Raw genomic sequence first — 22986 nt, forward strand, 5'->3', positions numbered from 1 at the left:
CTTTTTTTATACATTTATATCATGGTAAATAAGCGATCGGTCCGCCTAGCCTAGCGTCTATGAGGGTAGGTTCATAATAAATGTGTAAGCATAGGTGAATGTAAAAATAAAGAGCAGACCATTACATGGCGCAGTCGGTAAAGCATGTTCTTACAGTAATTTCATTTGTTTTCTTAATTAAAGAGGGAAGATGTGAGGGTAGGTTAATAATAAATGTGTAAGCATAGGTCACCGTAATGTTTGAGAGAGCGGTGATGCTTGATGGCTTTTTTTATACATTTATATCATGGTAAATAAGCGATCGGTCCGCCTAGCCTAGCGTCTATGAGGGTAGGTTCATAATAAATGTGTAAGCATAGGTGAATGTAAAAATAAAGAGCAGACCATTACATGGCGCAGTCGGTAAAGCAAGTTCTTACGTAATTTCATTTGTTTTCTTAATTAAAGGGGGAAGATGTGAGGGTAGGTTAATAATAAATGTGTAAGCATAGGTGAATGTAAAAATAAAGAGCAGACCATTACATGGCGCAGTCGGTAAAGCAAGTTCTTACGTAATTTCATTTGTTTTCTTAATTAAAGGGGGAAGATGTGAGGGTAGGTTAATAATAAATGTGTAAGCATAGGTGAATGTAAAAATAAAGAGCAGACCATTACATGGCGCAGTCGGTAAAGCAAGTTCTTACGTAATTTCATTTGTTTTCTTAATTAAAGGGGGAAGATGTGAGGGTAGGTTAATAATAAATGTGTAAGCATAGGTGAATGTAAAAATAAAGAGCAGATTTATTTTTACATTCAGCGCCTAGTGTCGATATCGTGATATATAGGCGTCTATAACATTAGAAGCGTCACTGGCGCGTTGCTGAACCTAACCCCGTTGTTAATACAGCATATCCCAAGGAGTCCTAACTTGTTATCATTATCATTACAGCCTATACAGTCCACTGCTGGACATAGGCCTCCACAAGTTTACGCCAAAAATAACGTGAACTCATGTGTTTTGCCCATAGTCACCACGCTGGGCAGGCGGGTTGGTGACCGCAGTACTGGCTTCGTCGCACCGAAAACGCTGCTGCCCGTCTTCGGCCTGTGTATTTCAAAGCCAGCAGTTGGATGGTTATCCCGCCATCGGTCGGCTTCTTAAGTTCCAAGGTGGTCCTAACTTGTTAGCTAAATGTAAATACGACATTTTTTTAAAAGGTATCATTTAGGTGATCCTCATATGAGTGAGGTATTTCCCCAGACCGAGACCAAATGATTTAATCGCAGTATGGTGTTCACAACAAACCTTTATCGATTACAAACCGTTGTGGGGATTTATCGATGGAACAAGTAAACCCATCAGTCCCGGCCGTTATCAGACGCCTGATAGCGATCGTTTCACGTAGGGATATTATCCACCGACAAACTTCAGAAAAACGAGGTGGATGAATCTCAAACCTTGTTCTCAAAATGTTCAAGGTCTGACTTATTGATTCATAGTAGATAGAGCATTTCTAATGATATGTATCTGCAGAATGCATTACATTTTCTTTCTTTTTTAACCTCCAGTCAGCGAAAATTTTAGGACCTAGGAGTCATATAGAACTGTAGTTGTCAAGGATTATTAGAGACCATATAACAAAACGCCGCGTTGGCGCAACGGTCACAGCCATGGATTGTACCTGTTGCGCTGGCAGTTGCGGGTTAGATCCCCGCACATGACAAACTTTTTTTTTTTTTATGTCACTAGGTCGGCAAACAAGCGTACGGCTCACCTGATGGTAAGCGATTGCCGTAGCTTATAGACGCCTGCAACACCAGAAGCATCGCAAGCGCGTTGCCGACCCAATCCCCAATCCCCCCAGGAGCTCTGGTCACCTTACTCACCAACAGGAACACAATACTGCTTGAAAACAGTATTATTTTGCTGTGGTCTTCTGTAAGGTCGAGGTACTACCCCAGTCGGGCTGCTCCATATTTTGAGCAGGAAATTCCTGCTGTGCCCTACCTCAGTTAAAAGACAAACATTTGTATTGGACATACAGGTGTTTGCCGTGGTCTGGGTGTTTGTACAGTCCTTGTGGGTCTCCCCGTCGTGTCTCGGAGAGCACGTTAAGCTGTCGGTCCCGGTTGTTATCATATACACCTGATAGCGATCGTTACTCATAGTAGGGAATATATCCGCCAACCCGCATTGGAGCAGCGTGGTGGATTAAGCTCTGATCCTTCTCCTACATGGGGAAAGAGGCCTATGCCCAATAGTGGGATATTACAGGCTGAAGCGTATAGTGTATATAACAAAAAAAAAACACAATTATTGCGCTCCTTTACGTCTGACTACGAAACTTGTATGCGTGTATAGTTATCGAGTGCACTCGAAAGAAAATGGCCCGTACAAGTAGGTACACTCGATCCAATTGCACTTATCATGTCAACGCGGCTTCAATCTCTGGAGGACTTTTCACAAATATCGCGAAATTGTTTGACTAGCTAGTTGGCGTTGTGCAACCCGGCTTTTTGTTTTAGTTTTTTTTTATTCTTTATTATAGCCATACAGCCTTAAAGGCTAAGTCGGCTCATAAGTCTTAAATACTAGATCTGTATGCAATTATTTATATAGTTTGGTCGTCTGAGTCTGATTGTCTGAGGAACGTAGAGTGAAATATGAAGCTGAGGGTTCTATCACTGAAAGTAGTTGTAAATTTAGAGCTAAACACGAGTTTCGAGTTTGGGTGTTACTCGTAAGTACAATTATTAAAAATCGTATTTTAGTCGGCTGTTACTTCAAACAGAAAATACCTCTTGTTAGTTGCCTACCTACGACCATGTGTATGTTAAATATAACTTTATATTTATCGCTACTGTCTTTGTTTTCATTTATTTAACACCACATTAGAAGTTTCTAAAAGATCGACTGCCGAGTCTCTATCCGATTCTTCACAGAATCTATATTCCAAATTGATGGTAGCTTCAAATTTCAAAAGCGCTTTTAAGACCACTTGAATAAAATCAATTACGATTTCAATTTTCAGCTTTTCGTGCAAGTTTATGCCAAAGAGATTAACCTATATATATATATTAATGAATGTTTGTCTGTATGTCCTTTATAGAATCGTAAACTATCATGTCATGATCTCGGCAAAGTGTTGTGCATGAGCCCACAAAGGTTTCTAAGTACGTACGACTAAAATATTAAATAAATAAATCGTAGCATTGCGCGCAGGGTACAGGTAGTGTTAAATAAAGGTCACTATTATCAAAATCAAATCAAAAACAACATTATTCAAATATGCTTCAAAAGCACCTTCGAATCGTCATCTATACTGCATACTGATGGTATTTCGAGCTACTTACGCCAGTGAGATCAACACTAAATAAACTTAATATTGTCAAATCTTTATGTCATAGATTCCCTAAACGTTTCCAGCATTCTACAGATTATCGAGGAACTCTATTAATTTACGCAAAATTTTAAATACTTTGCTGATGGTGTATACATCGAAAAATAATATCAAAACTTTTTCTCATACAAGACAATGATTAAAAAAAATAATAGTATAGTATAGTAGTAACAGGCAACGGTGCTTCGTTCCGACGTGCGCGCACGCATCGCGCGTCAAACTTGAATGGAGTTATGTGGGCCACACCTGCCGTACCGTTACTCTGACATCCTACTGATTGTTTGTGTGTGTTTTAATTTGTATTTATATTTTCTTTTATACAACTAGGTCGGCGATCAAGCGAACAGCTCACCTGATGGTGGGTGGTTACCATAGCCTATAGACGCCTGCAACACCAGAAACATCGCAAGCGCATTGTCGACCTACCCCCCCCCCCCTCCAGGAGCTCTGGTCACCTCACTCACCACAAGAACACAGCACTGCTTCAAAGTAGTATTATTTAGCTGTGATCTTCTGTAAGGTCTGGAGGTACTTCCCCAGTCGAGCTGCTTCAGATTTTGCTACCTCTGTTAAGGTTATATGTAATTTTAAGTCTAGGAATATATCAAACATATGAAATTCTCGTGTCGCGGTGTTTGTAGTTAAATTCCTCCGAAACGGCTTGACCGATTCTCATGAAATTTTGTGTGCATATTGGGTAGGTCTGAGAATCGAACAACATCTATTTTTCATCCCCCTAAATGTTAAGAGTAGTCCACCCCTAGATTTTTTTTCAATTTTTAGATAAATTATTTATTTTTTATTTTATTATGATTTGGCGTTGAAAAATACATACAACCCTAAATTTTGACCCTTCTACCACAAACCTCTATTTTTAAATAGCGTTTAGCGGCAAGACAACGTTTGCCGAGTCAGCTAGTATATATATACTAGCTGACTCATCAAACGTTGTTTAGCCATATATGTTATTAGCCCCTTAATCCACGGCCCCTTATAACTTAGGGATAAGAAAAATAGATTTTGGCCGATTCTCAGACCTACTCGATATGGCACACAAAATTTCATAAAAATCGGTCCACCCGTTTCGGAGGAGTATTGTAACTAACATTGTTACACGAGATTTTTTTTATATATATAAGATGAAACGTCAAAATGTTCGTATTGAGCCAAACCGCCTAAGGATGGGTTGTCTATACCAAATTGGATATTTTTTTTTTAAGTTTGTATGACGCTGTCGGTTTGAAGTCCTACTGGTCTATATCTACAGCTCTATATTTATACATATACAAGCTGATTTGGCAAACTTCGTACCGCCATATATTTTTCAAATTTGCCATAAAATGTCGCACTCATAAATCGAAATTGAGTAAAGCCTATATTTTAAGTTGGACAAAGTTACATATCTGTACGAAATTACCTTAAAATTCCAAGAAAAGTTCGAGAATTTTATATATATGGATAATAAAAAAAAACGTCGAAATGTATCTACGCGCATAACTTCCGCATGATGTAGCGAATTGGATATTTTTTTTTTTTTGTTGTTGCGTTTGTTATCGTCATTTTGACTTTCTATGAATTGATCTTGTGTATTTTAATTCGCATTTACTTGTAATTTGAATCTAGGATTGATTGGCGCAATACGTCAAAAACCATGCTTTTTGATACAGAGTTATGGGCTCGACTGCTCTGAGTCTGTCACGCTATTCATATGTACCTTAACTACACTGCTAATACAATACAATACAAATATACTTTATTGTACAACCAAAAACAATACAAGTAACATAAAAGAAAAAAAAACAAGCGAGAAATAATAATAATAATAATAACAAAAAAAAGGAATGTACAAAAAGCGGTCTTATCGCTAAAGAGCGATCTCTTCCAGACAACCTTTAGAAAAAGGACATGAATAAGAATAAAGCGACTAAATGTAACAACAACAGTCTTTGTAAAATAAAAACAAGTAATAAAGCGAGAACTTAAATATGTATTAGGTATTACGTATTAGGTATAGCTTTAAAACTTAAGAAAAAACTTTAAAACATTAGAAATTTTGAATAATTTAATATTTTGACTATTTCACAAAGTTAAGGTTGCGTATAACACTGGATACATTACCTAAGTTTGTAATGTACCTAATGTTAAGATGTAATTTTTTTATTTTATTGCTTGATATTTAAGCTACCTTAACTTTCTTTTATTATTATTGAGTTTTTATTTTTGTAAATGATATTATTTTTGACGTTCTTTAAGTGTGAGTATCACCTTATGACGAAATAAATATTTTCATTTCATTTTAACGACTCATCAGATCTCAATCAAATTTCAATTCGACCGCACGACGAGCCCCAGCTTTAGAATAAAAAAAAACCATCAAAATCCAGTAAAAAATTATGAGGTAGAACAAATAAAAAATACAATCGAATCGAGAGCCTTCTCCGTTTTCAACCGACTTACAAAAAAGGGCACAATCCGAGTGTATTTTTAAGTGAATTAAAAATATTTTAAATTCATTACTCAACTTGGTGGTATTACCACACCACCATTTACCGTCGCTGCGATGAGTCAAAACGGATGTAGATAATGATTGTTACATAAAATGACATCTAATTTCACTTTGACGGATTACCACAGTTGTTGCTGTAACTGGTTGTTGCATTAGAATTTGCGGGTTCCATGTTATTACTTTTATAGAGGATATAGAAACAAAAATATGTTTTATTATATACACCAAATATATATACCAAAAGATTTGAACATAAATAACTCTCGCAAACGAAAAAATGGCGAAATAGATACGCGCTAACAAAGATTACTCAAAATTTTGTGAAGTAAATACGTAATTAAAGATTACTCAAAAATTAGTCATCAGATCTTGATCAAATTTAAATGGGACCACAAGGCAAGCATTAACTTTTGATTAAAATAAGAATCATCAAAACCGGTATCATCATTACAGCCTATACAGTCCACTGCTGGACATAGGCCTCCACAAGTTTACGCCAAAAATAACGTGAACTCATGTGTTTAGCCCATAGTCACCACGCTGGGCAGGCGGGTTGGTGACCGGTATACCCAGTGAAAAATTATGCGGTATAATATAACGTAGGTCAATGAAAAGATAGTCAAGAAAATACGCAATATTAAGTAAATATAACTCAAAAAGTACTTATTAGATCTCAATGATATTTAAATGAAACCACATGACACGCACTACAATTCGATTAAAAAAACATCATCGAAATCGATCCACCCAGTCAAATTTTCTAAAGTAACATAATACATTAATAAATGTGTTTGCTCGCAAACGAAAAAAACCGACTTCAATTACATCGACAAGTAATACAACGTAGTTTGACGAAAAACATTAACAAACCCACTAGTTTCTACTCTAATCCACCACGCTGCTCCAATGTGGGTTGGCGGATAGTTATAAATATAAATATTTTATATTATTTAATATTAGCAGCCTCTTAACTAAAACAAAGTCCTTAGTCCTACATTAGGAATAGACGAACGTGTGTATACATACATTAAACATACAAGAAACAGTCCATACACACAATGACTCAACGTAAAACACGAATTATGCTTGCGACAGCTGTGTCGAAAGCTGTGGAGTGTCTGAGGCTTCATGTCCCCATTGCCTCCGGATGTCCTTGATACTGTTTTACGGCTTGTGACCGAATTGTGACTACGAAGTAGCCCTAACAAAATGAAAATTGTAATTATTCGAGCTTGGCAGCTTTATAATTATTTAGTAACTAGCTGTGCCCGCGACTTCGTTCGCGTGGAATTTAACAAAAAAGTTACTGTTCAATTAGCAAGGTTATAAAATAAATAAATTTCTAAAATAAAAGTAGCATGAGTTACTCCTTATTACATCAGCTATCTGCCAGTGAAAGTCCCGTCAAAATCGGTCCAGCCATTTCAGAGATCAGCCGGAACAAACAGACAGACGGACAAATATTGTAAAAAATGTTATTTTGGTATATTTGTTAATTTTGGTCCATCCATATGCATTTAGTAAAAACCGGTTATTTTAATATTACAAACAGACACTTCAATTTTATTTATTTGTACATACATATATGTCACTTGCTAAAAAACTTAATTTCTTGCCAATTTTTCTCAGTAAAATCTACATTCTAAATTTGTGTACAATATCTTCTATACTAATAAATGGAGAGCCGGTTTTTTCGTTCGGTTGTACTGCGAAAACTACTGAACCGATCGGAATAATACTTATACCATAAGATGCAGCGTGTTTCGGAGAAGGTTTTAGTATAATATGATATGTTTGTGATTACTTATCGCGTAAAAATATGGACGGAGAGAGGTCGCTAGTTTAATTTAAAGGAATTCGCGAACTTTCCTCTTTGTCCGATTTTGATTGAAAAATTTTCTGTTCTACCTTCATTGTGACAAGCATACGGTCTACGAAACTCTTTTTGGAAGTCGGTTAAAAATTATTTAAATGTCTTAACTATACGCTGTAATGTTGAAGCACAAAATCGGTGGAGTTTTTAGCAATATTGAATTGTATTTAATAAAAATAAGTAACGGTAGGTCATCGAACTCCTTATCTTATCAGTAAAAGAACATTGTAAGCTGTAAAATCGCAACAAAGTCATCAGAGCTACTGCAATCAACATTTTACGACAGAAGTATGGAGTGTAGAAGGGAGGAGCATAATCTTATATGGGAGAATATTTGAAAAAGTGTCCAGCTGTATAACAGTTCAAAAGCCTTCCACAATCGCGCTGGTGTAGACAAAGAGTAGGGTATGAATGTAGCAATTATAGTTCAAAATTCGAATGAAGTTAGCAATTACAGAGAACGTGAAGTATGCTTAGTTCAAAAAATATTTGATACATATAACCTACAAAAATTTCGTAAACTGTGTACGCTTATTGATTTTTAATAATTTAATTTTATGAAAAAGTATGTGAATAACAGAACAGTTATAGGTAAAATTTGTGTTGTTAAAAGTTTCCCAAGTGGGAGTAAATCACGAAACAAAAAAAAAAAATTATTCGCCTCAGCCTCTTTCGTATTTCCAAGCAGATTCTGTTGTTTGTTCTACAACTTTCATCTATAGAACACAGGATCGAGTGTCGAGTGTACGTAAAGCGAGGGACAATGGTAGGGGTGAAAGTGACAATGGTAGTGGTGACCAGTGTTTACGCAGCAAACGTACGAGAAAGGGGGTAGTCCGGTATGGACACTGCTAATGCCGTCAACATCTACCCGCAGACTTCAGTCTCGGGATCAAGACATTCGTAGCTAGTGTCGAAATATCGAGCTCCGCAAAATTAAAATTAAAAACATGTTCAATATCCCGTTTTTGAATAATTTTAGCGATAAAAATAACCATAATTTAAAATCTTAAACAGTATGTAAGTATGCATTTTTTTATGAAAAAATTTACTTTATAAACCATTGCACATTTCTATAATTCATCATCATTTCAGCCTATTGTAGTCCATTGCTGGACATAGGCCTCCACAAGTTCATCTCATGTGTGTTGCCCAAAGCCACCACGCTGGGCAGGCTGGGTTGGTGACCGCAGAGGTGGCTTTGCGCACCTAAGACGCTGCTGCCCGTCTTCGGCCTGTGTATTTCAAAGCCAACAGTTGGATAGTTATACCGCCATCGGTCGGCTTTTTAAGTTCCAAGGTGGTAGTGGAACTGTGTTATCTCTTAGTCGCCTCTTACTACACCCACGGGAAGAGAACGGTGGCTACATTCTTGGAGCCGTAGCCACACGGATAGACGAAAGCATGTTCATTATTTTATTTATCTAATTTCACAGACAGCGGCGAGATAATAAAATTGGAAAATATCTATGGGTATTGAATTAAAGGATACCAATTACATCCGCCATCATTATTTTAAGAATGATCCCGATGCTAATGTGATGCCACCATAATTTAATGCATTTCGACGGACACTTTCTGATATATAAAGATTATGCTCCTCCCTTTTACACTCCATAGACGAAAGACACTTAAAAAAAGTGCGTGCGTACAAAGTAAAAGTGTCAGAAGACACAACTTCTATGCCAAACTAATTTTTAAGTTTCGTTTATATTTATATAAATCTCAAGCTTATTAGATTTCCGTTCCAGCGCCATCGACAAAATCGTTGCCGTTTCATCCGTAAAAATTTTACCCTCCGCCTAGAGAAGTATCACTTCAAAAAAAAACTATAACAACGCCATCTACTGAATCCAGTTTCTATAGTTTAAAAATTGAGGGAATATACACGGACCTAAATAACTTAACACAGAGTATGATGATCAATAGAACTACACGCGCAGACATACAAAAGATGACATAAGAAAAAAAATGAAGTAAGCCGCAGTGATGCAAGAAGAAGTTTTAACCTCCTGCAACTGAGTTTGTAGTCTGTCAGACAGTCTTCAAGTGCCCTAAACTGGTCAAATAATTGGTCAATAATTCATTTAGAAGAATTATTGTTATTAAGTCCACGACAATAACTCCACTGGGGCTTGGCGAGCTTACCAATCGTAAGAGAAAAAACTAAATTTAATTAAAAGAAATACCATGTAATGTAATATAACCTTTCTTTTGTTGAAGTTGGTTTAAAAGTGAATCATAACAGGTAAAACCAAATAATAAATATAATTCAATGGATCCGCTTTCGAGTTACATAACATTATGTAATTTTTTCTATCCGTTTACAAATACAGCGTCATAGAATCAAACTGGGTGTGCCCCGCGGTTCCACTCGCGTTAACTTAAGGAAAAAAATAACCTATAGCCTACCTCAGTAATTAAGCTATCTAACGCATTTTTTTAAAACTCAAATCACTTTGTTCCTGAGATTATTTTTTAATTATTCAAAAACAAATTAAAATCAAAAACGGCTTTATTCGAATAGGCCCCAAGAGCACTTTCGAATCGTCATTTTACAAATTAAAACTTTAAAAATGATTATTATTTTTGTAGAAGTAAAGCTACCACCGATTCGGAATGTAGCTTCTGCAGAGAAGAATCGCCAAGAAACTCCGCAGTTACTCTTTTGAAAAATAATATACAATAAACTGTGTTTTGGTACAAAATAAGTAATATCTTCCACACATCTTTATCAACTATGTAATTCTGCACCCATATAATACACTTTACCTATAAATTAATTTCTTTTTAATAAAAACTTTAAATTTATGTTGAGACAATCACAAAACTGTTTGTGAGATTTTATTATACATGCGAATACCATAACTCGGAAAGGAGACGTTTACTTTGCGCAGTCGGAAACTTGGAGTTACAATTTTGCTATTCCTTCTCGTGTTTATATTACGATTATTACTATTATCTATAAAATAGATATCATGTCACATCCTTATATTTTACAGCCTATTTCCTTCGTAAAATTTCTTGTCAAGTTAAAAAGTAGCTTTTCAAAAGCTCGTAATAAGCTAATCGCTGTTATAAACGTAAGCTCGATGGAACCGGTTGCTGGGCGCGTACCTGAAGTATTTAGGTTAGTAGACCCACGTACACATTCATAATTCCCTGCTTATATGTGTTATAACATAAATTTTTGTTTGTTAATAAACTCGTAGGGCCTGTTTTATCAGTAGTCGATAAAGATTATCCTACAAATAAGTAACAATTAAACTTTAACAGCAAGGAGTAGAATAGGCCGTTAGGACTTGTTTCGTCTCAATTTTTCAACTACTGATTTTAGTTCGGCCTGACTCAGACTTTTTTATGTGTATTACTTTATACGTATAGTTTTTATTTGGTGTGCCGATTTTGATCATTTTCTTTCAAAAGCTGGTGATTGACACTTGGTCCCATAGAAATTTCGTCGAGAATTGACGAGTCATCTTTGATTTACCTATTTCTAATAACGCGCATTATTTTGACTATTATTTCGACAATCTACGTTGTATGTTCATATATTTGAAGTCGGTTTTTTTATTGTTTTTATCCTCATAGTATTATTATTAATTGTGTGACTTTAGATGGTGCTATATATTATATACGGTCAAATTGAGTAACCTCCTCCTTTTTTGACGTCGGTTAAAAATTGCTTATATAATGTAACAATTATCTATAATATAAAAATGAGTCGCTGAATGTGTTGCTAAGCGCAAAACTCGAGAACGGTTGGACCGATTTCGCTAATTCTTTTTTTAAAATATTCCTTGAAGTACGAGGATGGTTCTTACGGAGAGAAAAATTCTAAAAAAAAAAATTAATAAAATTAAAGAATCGACTGTTAGGCGATACGAAGTTCGCCGGGTCAGCTAGTTTATTAATATTTTTTTATTAGAAACCTTTGTCTCTACGTAGATACTAGGTAAGAAACTCTTTCACCTTTGTTTCAACGTCTGGGTATACGACAAATCCGAGTTAGAGAACTATTTCTTGTACGAGTATGTCGATGTATGTATAATCATTGTTTAAATCTTAGTACAATTTCATGTAAGAGATGTGTGCGCTGGATCGGAACCTCTTAGCGGAAATTCATGTACGATTAAGAGTCGTCTGACGTGTGTGTGTGTGTGTGTGTTTGTGTGACTAACGTCAGTCAATTCTCAGTCACTACATTACGTAGGTATACAAAATGTGTTGATTGATTATTGTGGGATTCAGCCTGTAGCATCCCACTGCTGGGCGTGGGCCTCTTTCCCCATAGCATAGATGAGTTGATAGTTTTAGTAACTTTCAATAACTACACTAAATGAGTGTATTTTCATATATTTTGTGTTTTTATTTAATTTTTACACTTTTAATCCATACCCTGCTGACAATTCCAAATATAAAACGATGATTTGTATGAGAAGTTATAAACTATTGGGGACAAACAGGTTCCAACATTTTCATATAATTTTTATCTTACAATAGCATTGTATCGGTACGTAGGTAGTAAGTATATGTAATTATTATCATTGGGCCTTCTTTTTGCTTTATTTCCATCATGTCTTTTACCCTGAAGTTGTATGGAAGAGATCGCTCTTTTAGAGATAAAATTTGTTACATTTACTTTCATAGCTTATTTTTCATTCAATGTTTATATTCATAAATCTTTAAGTGTAAATGAACGATATTTGTATTGTAAATTAGATATAAAATTGGACGAAAACAAAAAAGGGAAAGTTATGAAATTAAATACTCGCTTTGCAAAAGTGTTATTCTGTTTAAAACCCGCACACTTTCTGTTACAAACATGACGAAATTAATAGAAATATCGTTTTTGTTCTCAAGAGTAGTTTTCTAAAGAAAAAACTAAAAATTTCACAATTTGTAACTGGATTTAGATATTAAGTTAATGAGGAATGACTGATTCTCTAGTTATATTCTATCGTGCTAGTAATTAAGTTGAAATAAGTCAAGCGTCAAAACTTGTAAGTAGAAAATTAGCTAGTAAGTACAATGTTTAATTTCGAATTTATGTTTACGACATTCTTGTAATATACAAGTATTTCCGTGATCATAAAACTGTTTAGATGGCGATACGACTTTCTAATTATATTAAAAATAAGTTATGTAATTACTTACCAAATATTTATCATATAACAGCTGTAATTTCAAAAATATTTTGAATGTTAAAAAAGACAACGCACTATCTTTTATACGATAACTTTCACCACACACAACCACACCAGTTCCGCTTAAACACTAATGAAACATATTTGAAAATAACATAAAAATTATTATAATTTTAATAAACACTTTAAAATTATTAATAACTTTAACACAAATTAAAAGTATTTAAAATTATTGTTTTTCGGCAAAAGCGGCCATTTAATTTAAACGTGCGCGCGCAGTACTTCGATGTTCTGTCGACTGACGAGGCTCCATAATGATACAACATACGAACGAATCCATCGTAAGTTAGAAAAGGAGATGAGATAAGAATCCGATGGGAAAGAAAGTGATGGATATAGGGTGTCATGTAGCGGTAATTTTTTTTTTCCTTTCGCGCTCAACTTTCTAAAACACCTAGAAGTCAATTTCTGATTTATCAATCATATAAGTATTTTTTAATAATTATTATTATTAAATATAATTACAGTGAAAAATCTTCATAATTATTCCGATTACTGTAAAAAATACACGTATTTTTTGTTGTTTGATAGGAATTAAATTTGTATAATATTGAATCCAAATTAACATAGAATCAAATAAGGTTGTGATTTTTAGATATCATTAATCGTTTTTCAAAGAAAATATTAATGGAATCGTCACATATATGAGAACATCAATTATACGTCATCTATTTTAACAATACATGTATAAATTCGTTAAGTACAAACGTGGCTCGTTGGTCTAGGGGTATGATTCTCGCTTCGGGTGCGAGAGGTCCCGGGTTCAAATCCCGGACGAGCCCGTGTTGATAAACTTTTTGTTTTGTTTCTAACTAATCATTGGTTGCTTTCATGCATTAGTGCTTAGTGCGACGTGTAAAACGAAAGTTACTTTAAACTTTCATTTTGCTTTCAATAATATACAAATATAAAAACACGAATATAATCGTCATTTAGCTAAATTATTAATTAAAACCAAAAAATATGCTTCTGTAATTAATTTACTTAGGTAATTTTAGCATAACGTTTTATAAAACACACTTTCCACGTGGTTTTACCTTCATAAAATTTTAGTACACGTTAACTTAATAAGTGAAATTGTCAAATTTAAGAGACTTCTTCTTCTATTGTACAATCCCTGTATTCTTTTATTAATGGTAAAAGTGACCTCTATATCGGTCCGTTGGTACATCTACACATTGTGTACAGCTCTCTCATATAGAAATTATACAATTTTAAGGTACCTATTTTTTAAAGTCTATAATTCTTCAATGAAGTAATAACATAGTGCAAAAAGGCGTTCTCATCAGATTCGCATGCGTTTTAACAAACAAACAAAAACTACTACTAAAAGCCTAATTATGATAAAAAATGTTCTAATTATTGTAAAAATGTATGACATTTCAAATTAACGCCATCTATATATACTATATGAATACAATTACGTAGGAAACTAATTAACAGATGGCGCTGGTCACCAAACAATAATAATATAATACGACTAAATAAAGTTACCCCTATTACTATTATACGCTCTTCACCACGACGTAAACAGTATTTGTTTATGTTATACAACAGGTGTTCGTTCAGTCGCTTACCCCGCGACCCCTCCAAACGAAACGATTATCTATCAAAAGTTCATGTGTTAAAAAGAGTTATCTGTATGTTTTTTTTCTGTTTATTTAGTTTTATTTTAAGTAAAAACATGTTATGTGTGCGTATTGACACAATTTAAGACTTAGAATCCGTTGTTATTGTACATTTTTATTATAAACATAAACAAAAAAAAATTAACAATGTCGTCAAGCGGTTCGAGTTCTTCCCAAAGTCCGCCCAATATGGCTTCAATAAGTGATGTTAGTGCTTTATTCCAGACAGCGAAGAAGTATGAAGAGTTAAATGTCATAGGAACAGGTCTGTAGTTAATATATTGTGGAAATCTAACCTTTACACCATGTGCCGGTAACTACTATACCTACTATCTCGCGCATTTTTCAAATGATCGCTTGCCATGTATTTAGTTTAAAAACTTTTGAAACTGATTTTCTTAATTAAATTTATATATAAGGATAAATCAATGCCTGTTATGATATTTATTAATATTACTTGACATAATGATCTGGATTTTAAATGAATTCACCCGGACATAGGACAAATAGTCCGTGAAAGAACACGACGAACTTACCAACGTGTATTCTAGTCACTATCAGTTTAAATATTAATTATAAATTATGTGTAAGTTTTTTTATCGCATATAATACGAATAAGCGGTAATTAATACAAATGTTATTGATTAAATTGTACAAAAGTTTCAAGTTAAGGAAGAAAGCTTGTTTTAAATCTGTATTCAATGATAAGAATAAATAAATTAATAGGACAACTGAATGCAGGTAAAATTCTAAGAACTTGTTGTACTTGTCTGGTAGGTGGTAAAGTAAATAATCAGCAGTGTGTAGGTAAAACAGGCCCTTATAAACATCAAATGTCACTTACTACAAGTTAAAAAAAAAAGTATTTTAACAAGTGTATTTATAAAAAGTACTTTAATAACTATTTAGTAGAGTTGATTGTGACCTCATATTTAGAAGAAATTGAGAAAGAGTGAATTAGCTATTACTAGGTAGGGGGTCTTTAACTTAAACAATGTGTAACTTTTATCAGAAAGAAATACAAAACTAGTATGTATAAAATGGCAAAAACTCAATCCTTTTTTACTGAATAATCATAAAATAATCTCGGAAAACAATTAGGTACAGAAATGGATTATGAATAAGAGATGTCTTCTACAAATAGATTTTCAAGAACTCACCCCACACAAGCTTAGAAAAGCCAATTAAAGTTTCTGTTTAATTTTACTTTTGGGAGGTTAATACCTTAACTGAAAATTGGTACTTAGGCTATTAGTACCAAGTAAAAAGAGTAGTTTGTTACAGTATTTAGTACATATTGATATTACATGTTTTAGACTCCTAACAGAAATAAAACCAAGTTAAAAAAATTGTTTGCAGTAACAAAACAAATTGACAGTTTTTTTTTTTCTTAAATAGTATTAACCTTGGGATTTGATTATTCGGTCTCTGAGAGATATTCTCTGATAGAGTATAAGCGGCTTATCCCACTATTGTACTGTCAAAAACGGATCGTTTCCGGACTTATACACTTTCAGTAGGTACTTGTCATTGGCAAAATCATCGGCGAAAAGCTGATGGAGCCATAGTCTTTAAAGAAGAAGAAGAAGAAGATTGTCTGATAGCGGTTGTTAATCATAGTAGGGAATATATCTGATGATTTGTATTGGAGCAGCGTGGTGGATTAAGCTATGATCCTTCTCCTACATGGGGAAAGAGGCTTTGCCCAGCTGTGGGATATTACAGGCTGAAACGAGAGATATTGAGGCAAATTAAAGCTATTATTATGTCAATGCTAAATAATGACAATAAGTGGTATTGTTTTTATATAACTAGGTAGGCAAACAAGATTATGGCTCACCTGATATTAGGCGATTACCGTAGCTTATAGACTATCAGTTATGGTATTTTATTTAACTACCCGTTAGTGCAGTTTGTAGTGGCCCTACTTTCTGTGCCACAGGTTGTGAATTCGATTCCTGTCTGAGTCTGGGTGTAATATCTGTATCGATATATTTATGTATTTTTTTGTTTTGCACAAACACATTTACTTTCTATTTATTTTTCCAGGTGCATATGGAACGGTATACAAGGCACGGGATCTTCACAATAGCGGTCAAATAGTTGCAATGAAAAAGGTTAAAGTAGCACTGACAGAGGATGGCATACCATTATCAACTCTGAGAGAAATAGCTCTGCTTCGACAGCTTGAAGCATACAGACATCCTAATATCGTGAGGTTTGTATAAATATCTATTTATATACAAAAAAAAACACAGCTGAAGTAAAACTTCTTTTGCAATGGGCCTGCAGAATACCTGCAACTGTGTCTTAGATATACGAAACGTAACTGGCTATGAGAGAAAGAGAGAGAAAATGTGTGCTCGCACCTTTCTCTCTTGCTCCGTTCGCCTCGTTTGGTCACACTTCGTAACGCTTTCGGCACGTATTCAGCTTACTCCCCAAGTCAGGCGTATGTAAAGAAGTATTACTTCAAAAATACCTAATCCACGGTAGAGCAGCGTGACGGATAAAGATCCAAACCTCCTAGATGGAAAAAGGCCTCTGCCCAGCTGTGGTGTTACAGGCTTAATCGTGTATGTAAAAAACATATATCTCTTCGATGTATGTATGCGCATAAATTCTAAATGCCTTCTCCAAATTCAATAATTCTTTTGTTGTCTTCGATGCAGTCATTACAAGGTTTGGGAAAATAAATTACTAAAAAAGCATTGATTTATTCACAAAACGGCGTGCGGGGTCTATGCACCTCGATAGGAACGAAGTGCCTTCCTCTTTTTGTTAGGAATTTGCTGTACAGTCATAATAAATAAATCTGGACAGACGCCAACTGAGACTAATAACTGCGGCACTGACTGGACACGGTCCGTATAACAAACACCTATTTAATATGGGCATTACCGACAGTCCCCTGTGCAGGGCTTGCATGGGAACAGAAGAAACGGCTACGCATGTACTTCTTTACTGTCCAGGTGTAGCGGCTTACCGGGCACAACATCTTGGCACCCTGGAGACACTTCCGGAGATCTTCAAGAAGCCAAAAAAGCTTCTAAAGTTTCTGGAGGAGCTTGGGTGGCAAGAGTGAATCGAATCACTCCCACACACGCAAAATAGGCGCAAAGTCGTCGAGTTGCGGAAACCAGCCCGTGTTAACCATACCATACCATACCATACCATACAGTCATAATTTATAATGTAAAAAATCAAGTTAACAAAATTGAATTTAATAATTTCTAATAAAATATATTTATTCCTATATAATGATTTAATATAAAGAGTAAAGGGTATATGTAAAAAGTAGAAAGCTGAACATGGAATAAATATATAAGTAAAAAAAGGTAATTTAAACACTGTATGAGTCAGTTCAGCCGATAGCAGTCCACTGCTGGACATAGGCTGTTACAGCCCGATAACCGGGATGTCTGGTACCTACTTGGGGAGGATACAACAAGTGTCGAGAAGCCTTGTTTGCTTTTTTGTCACTCCCATCCCGCTTAGTGCATATACCGCGCAATAAAGAATTTTGTTCAAAAAGTAAAATAGTACAGGTAGCCAGGTACTAATTTCATCTGGTCAGGTATTTTTTCTCATCATAATCGTATTTACCACCAAATTCACCTGATTGTACGATAATGCCGTACCCTACGACAAGCAATACTTGTCAAATTGCAAGAACTTGTCGACCCTACCCTTCCCTATCAAGGAACTATAGGTGTAATAACTAAATATCTCTTTCCAGACTTCTGGACGTCTGTCATGGAGGCCAGTCCTTGGAACGAGACCACCAGCTGGTACTATTTCTGGTATTTGAACACGTAGAGCAAGACCTGGATTCCTATCTCAAGAGAGCACCTGGACCATTGTCGGAGAATAGAATTAGAGTGAGTATTAAGATCTTCTTATATTTTATACAAACAAATGTAGAGTCTATCTGATGGCAAGAGGCTAGACGCCTGCAACACCAGAAGCATCGCAAGCGCGTTGACGACACCTACACTACTGCCAACCCACCCCTGTGAGCTGTCTACCTTACCCAGGAACAACATTACTTGAAAGTAGAGACCCAGCTATCTAATCCAGGGCTTCTGGGTCCATGCCTGACCCGAGAGTGTAATATATAAGCTCTGATCCTTCTCCTAAATGGAAAAAGAGGCCTAGTAGTGGGATATTACAAGCTGAAGCGATAACTATGTAAAACCTTAATACGATATTAAATATTTTCATTTCATTTGTTTTCCAGAACATGTCCTACGACATCCTGTCCGGCGTGGACTTCTTACACTCGCACAGAATAGTCCACAGAGATCTAAAGCCACACAACTTGCTGGTAACCTCATCTGGGAGAGTCAAGCTCGCTGACTTTGGACTTGCCAAGACCTATGACACTGAGATGAAGCTTACTAGCGTGGTAAGCTTATTTTTAATCGACTTCAAAAATAAATAAATAAATAAATATATACACAATACACACACGGTTGTCTGTTCCTAAAGTAAGCAACTTAATGCTTGTGTTATAGGTAACAGCCGACTGGTATATAGCTACATATTTCTTTCTCGATAAACACACTTATAAATAATACATATATAAATATTTAAATAAATATTTATATTACACCCAGACTCGGGGTGGGAATCGAACCCACAACCCTCGGAGCAGAAAGCAGGTTCACTACAAACTGCGCCAACGGGCTAGTCAAAAAGGAGGAGGTTACTCAATTCGACCGTGTATTTATATATTCGGGGATAACTTCGTCGTTTAAAGACCGATTTTGATAATTCTTTTTTTGTTGGTACGGAGATATTCCAGGGGTGGTACCATGATAAAGAAACCAGGATCTGATGATGGAATCTTAGACAAATTAATGGTAACCCTCGAAAATCGTAGTGACAACTAGTGCGTTTTTTAATTGTTTTCGTCAGCTTACGTTGTATTACTTGTCAAGTGTATTATTGAAGTCGGTCTTTTTTCGTTTGCGAGCAAACACAGTTATTTCTACAGCATTATGGTGGCAAACAAACTTACGATCCTGCGCACGGCCGGATGCTAAGCGGATACCGTGTCTTATGGACGCCTGCAACACCAGAAGAATCGAAGCGCGTTGCCGACCCTTTCAGTTTTGTAATTATTCAAGCTTAAAAGTAAAAAAATATATATACAACAAAATAATTACATTACTTCCAAAAAACTAACCCCCCCCTCCCCTTTCACTTAGGTGGTAACCCTATGGTACCGACCCCCCGAAGTCCTCCTGGGCGTCCCGTACAACACGGCGGTGGACGTGTGGTCCAGTGGCTGCGTGCTCGCACAACTGCACTCGCGGACACCACTACTGCAGGGCGGGTGTGACTCCGAGCAACTGCACTGTATTTTCCGGTGAGTTGTGCTGACTCGGCGTAGGGTTAAATGCTGACTGATGAATAACAGGCGCTGAGTTGCGGACAATGGGTGCTGAGTAGTGGACAATGGCAGTTGAGTCGTGAACAATGAGTGTTGAGTCGTGAATATCATGTATTGAGCAGTGAACGCTGCCTGGTACTATGGTATTTAACAGTACATCATTATCATCATCAACATCACTTCAGCCTATCACAGTCCACTGCCGGACATAGGCCTCCACAAGTTCGCGCCAAAAATGCGTGAACTCATGTGTTGCCCATAGTCACCACGCTGGGCAGGCGGGTTGGTGACCGCAGTACTGGCTTTGTCGCACCGAGGACGTTGCTTGCCGTCTTCAGCCTGTGTATTTCAAAGCCAGCAGTTGGGTGGCTATCCCGCCATCGGTCGGCTTTTTAAGTTCCAAGGTATTGATGGAACTGTGTTATCCCTTAGTCGCCTCTCACGACAAAAGAGGGGGTGGCTATATTCTTTACTGCCCTAACCACACAGCAAACGGTACATGGTAACCGTAATAATGAGTATATTTCTACACTTGTATTTTGAGTCCCTATTAAAAGAAGTATAGATAATATAATTTACTATTTTATTTTATGCTCAGCACTAAGTCAACTATTATAGAGTAATAATAATATAATTTAAGTTAACCATTAAATGTTTTCCTAAATTTAAACCTAGTTACTTAACTCCAGGTTGATCGGTCGGCCTCCACGCCACGAATGGCCAGAGAACGTGTCGATAGTGGCAGATAGCTTCCCCGACTACCCTCCACAGGACCTCGCTGATGTACTGCCCAGGATACACCCACAAGCCTTGGACTTGATTAAGGTAACAATTCTATTATAATTTGTCTACCCACAAAATTGCATGATTTGCAAAGAATTTTGTTACATTTTTACGTGAAAGTAAAACGTAATAGTGGTCACAGATTTATTGTTGCAAAATAAATGTGTGTGTCCAATTCCCGCACGGCAGAAGCGAAACTTCTGAAAAGTCGTAGGAAGGTAGACCGTTGCGATTTTTTCTATCGGCGATGAGCACTGTCTCGTGAAAAAGGTCGTAAGTGCCATCCAGAGTGCCTAGTGCGAGTTTTGTTTAATCCATCTCGCAATAACGGGCGTAAATTTTAACTTCATTTTGTATGGGAAATTCGGGATTTCAACCTAGTTCTCGCGTTTACCGCTAGATGACTCTGTATCGATTGTATCGTATACTATTCTTTATCGTCTAGGCTGCACTGTTCAAATTCCCATGCAAAATAATCTTCACGTATAAACGCGTTTCTGTCATGTTTCTGTGAATAAAACTCGCACTAGGCACTCAAAAAGCGTCGTTTACGCGTATTGCGCAGTAATGTATTCTGTCTCATTCTCTCCTATACATTCGTGTATTTCTTTCTTTATCGTGGCGAATTTTGTTAGGTAATGTCTCTTACAATAAGGAAGCTTATACCCCCTTCCCCCTTAGGATATTTAATATATATACTTTATTGCACTTAAAAACAGAATATACAGACAATTACATATATAGTTGATGGCAAAGGTGGACTTATCCCTAGAAGAGATCTCTTCCAGTCAACCAATGGTCATGAGAGAGAGTGTCATATAGCGGGGGACACAGTGCAAGAAATAACAATATTGAGAAAATAGTTGAATAACTGTAATGTATTACAAACTTATAAGTATAAATACATACACACATACATATCATACATAATTATATATTATACACATACTTACATTTATATATACATACATATACATATATATACATACACACATACATATATTTAAGGACAAAGTAAGATAAATTTTTATTTTTCTTCAGGGTATGTTAGTCTTCGACCCCGCGAAACGCCTCACAGCGCTGGACTGCCTCGAACACCCCTACTTCACAGAAGAACCGCTGACATAAGAACTCAAAACTGGGAGGTAAATTTTCAAAAAAATGGTCATTTCCAAACAAAATTTTTAAACAATATGGTTCTTTTTAAGGATTGAAACCAATTTTACTTAATTCAAATAGGCTTCAAAAGTACTTTTAAGTCATCGTTTTGCAAATTAAAATAATAATAATATTGATAAATTATCTATAGTTAAAGTGAAAAAGTGAAACTACCGCCGATTCTGAATGTAGATTCCGCTGAGAAGAATCGGTAAGAAGCTCTGCATTTACTCTATTAAGAAAATATGTCGAATAACAAACCCTTATAAACGCTTCACACTCAACAGCCCCCAGTAGGATTTTCTCCTGTGTCGGGGGTCCGGAAACTCACACAATACACAAACACACGCCCAGACCACGACAAACATCTATATGGCCAATACATAATATCTGTCGTGAGCGGGGATCGAACCCGCGACCGCCAGCGCAACAGTCAGTACTGTGACCGCTTCGCCAACGCGTCGTCAAATAAAATGTATTAAAATAAAAACAGTCAAATATCTATTACAAGGGTTCTTTGAAATGTTATTGTTTTGGAATTTTGATTTGGACTTGATTAGTTTTGAAAATGATCTCTTGAAATATTCTCGAAAGAAACTAGCTTTTAGTAACGGCTTTTGCGCGTCATTTTTGAATAATTTTAATAGCAGTGCTTTATCAAGAATATGCAGAAAGCTATCATACTTTTTAAAGATAGCAATCTTTATAAGGGTCTGTTTTATGCAGAAATGGTCAATTATAACATACTCGAAGTAGCGAGAAAAGAGTTTTTGATAATACATTTTTGATAAAATATTTTTGATAAAAAAATTTTTATCACCGAACATTATATATTAAATCTTACAATATTTTACATGAAATATACATATAATGCAGCTAAAGTAAACGTTAATACTATACAAAAGAGACACGTTAAACCAACCCACACACGCCAGTCCACAGCAGTCGTGTAGTCACGAGACAGTTCACAACTGAACGTTGACTGCTGCTAGGAGTGGTCTGTAGTGTGTGGGGTTGGTTTATTGTAGCTAGCTTGTATAAACTCTCTATATG

At 35.8% G+C, this 22986-nt stretch overlaps 1 protein-coding gene and 1 non-coding gene across 2 annotated transcripts; both read left to right on the forward strand.

The window, feature by feature from the left end:
• The first annotated feature begins 13676 nt into the window (after nucleotides 1-13676).
• Trnap-cgg lies at nucleotides 13677-13748 on the forward strand. Its single transcript has one exon. It is a non-coding gene; the product is annotated as a tRNA-Pro (tRNA).
• A 993-nt stretch (nucleotides 13749-14741) lies between these two features.
• LOC123667797 (cyclin-dependent kinase 4) lies at nucleotides 14742-21903 on the forward strand. Its single transcript, XM_045601635.1, has 7 exons — nucleotides 14742-14859; nucleotides 16644-16812; nucleotides 18334-18475; nucleotides 18835-19002; nucleotides 19808-19968; nucleotides 20682-20817; nucleotides 21817-21903. Exons 1-7 carry the CDS (start codon nucleotides 14742-14744, stop codon nucleotides 21901-21903), a joined length of 981 nt encoding a protein of 326 aa, XP_045457591.1.
• The last annotated feature ends 1083 nt before the right edge of the window (nucleotides 21904-22986 follow it).

The sequence above is a fragment of the Melitaea cinxia genome, chromosome 29, assembly GCF_905220565.1.
Source record: "Melitaea cinxia chromosome 29, ilMelCinx1.1, whole genome shotgun sequence".
NCBI lineage: Eukaryota > Metazoa > Arthropoda > Insecta > Lepidoptera > Nymphalidae > Melitaea > Melitaea cinxia.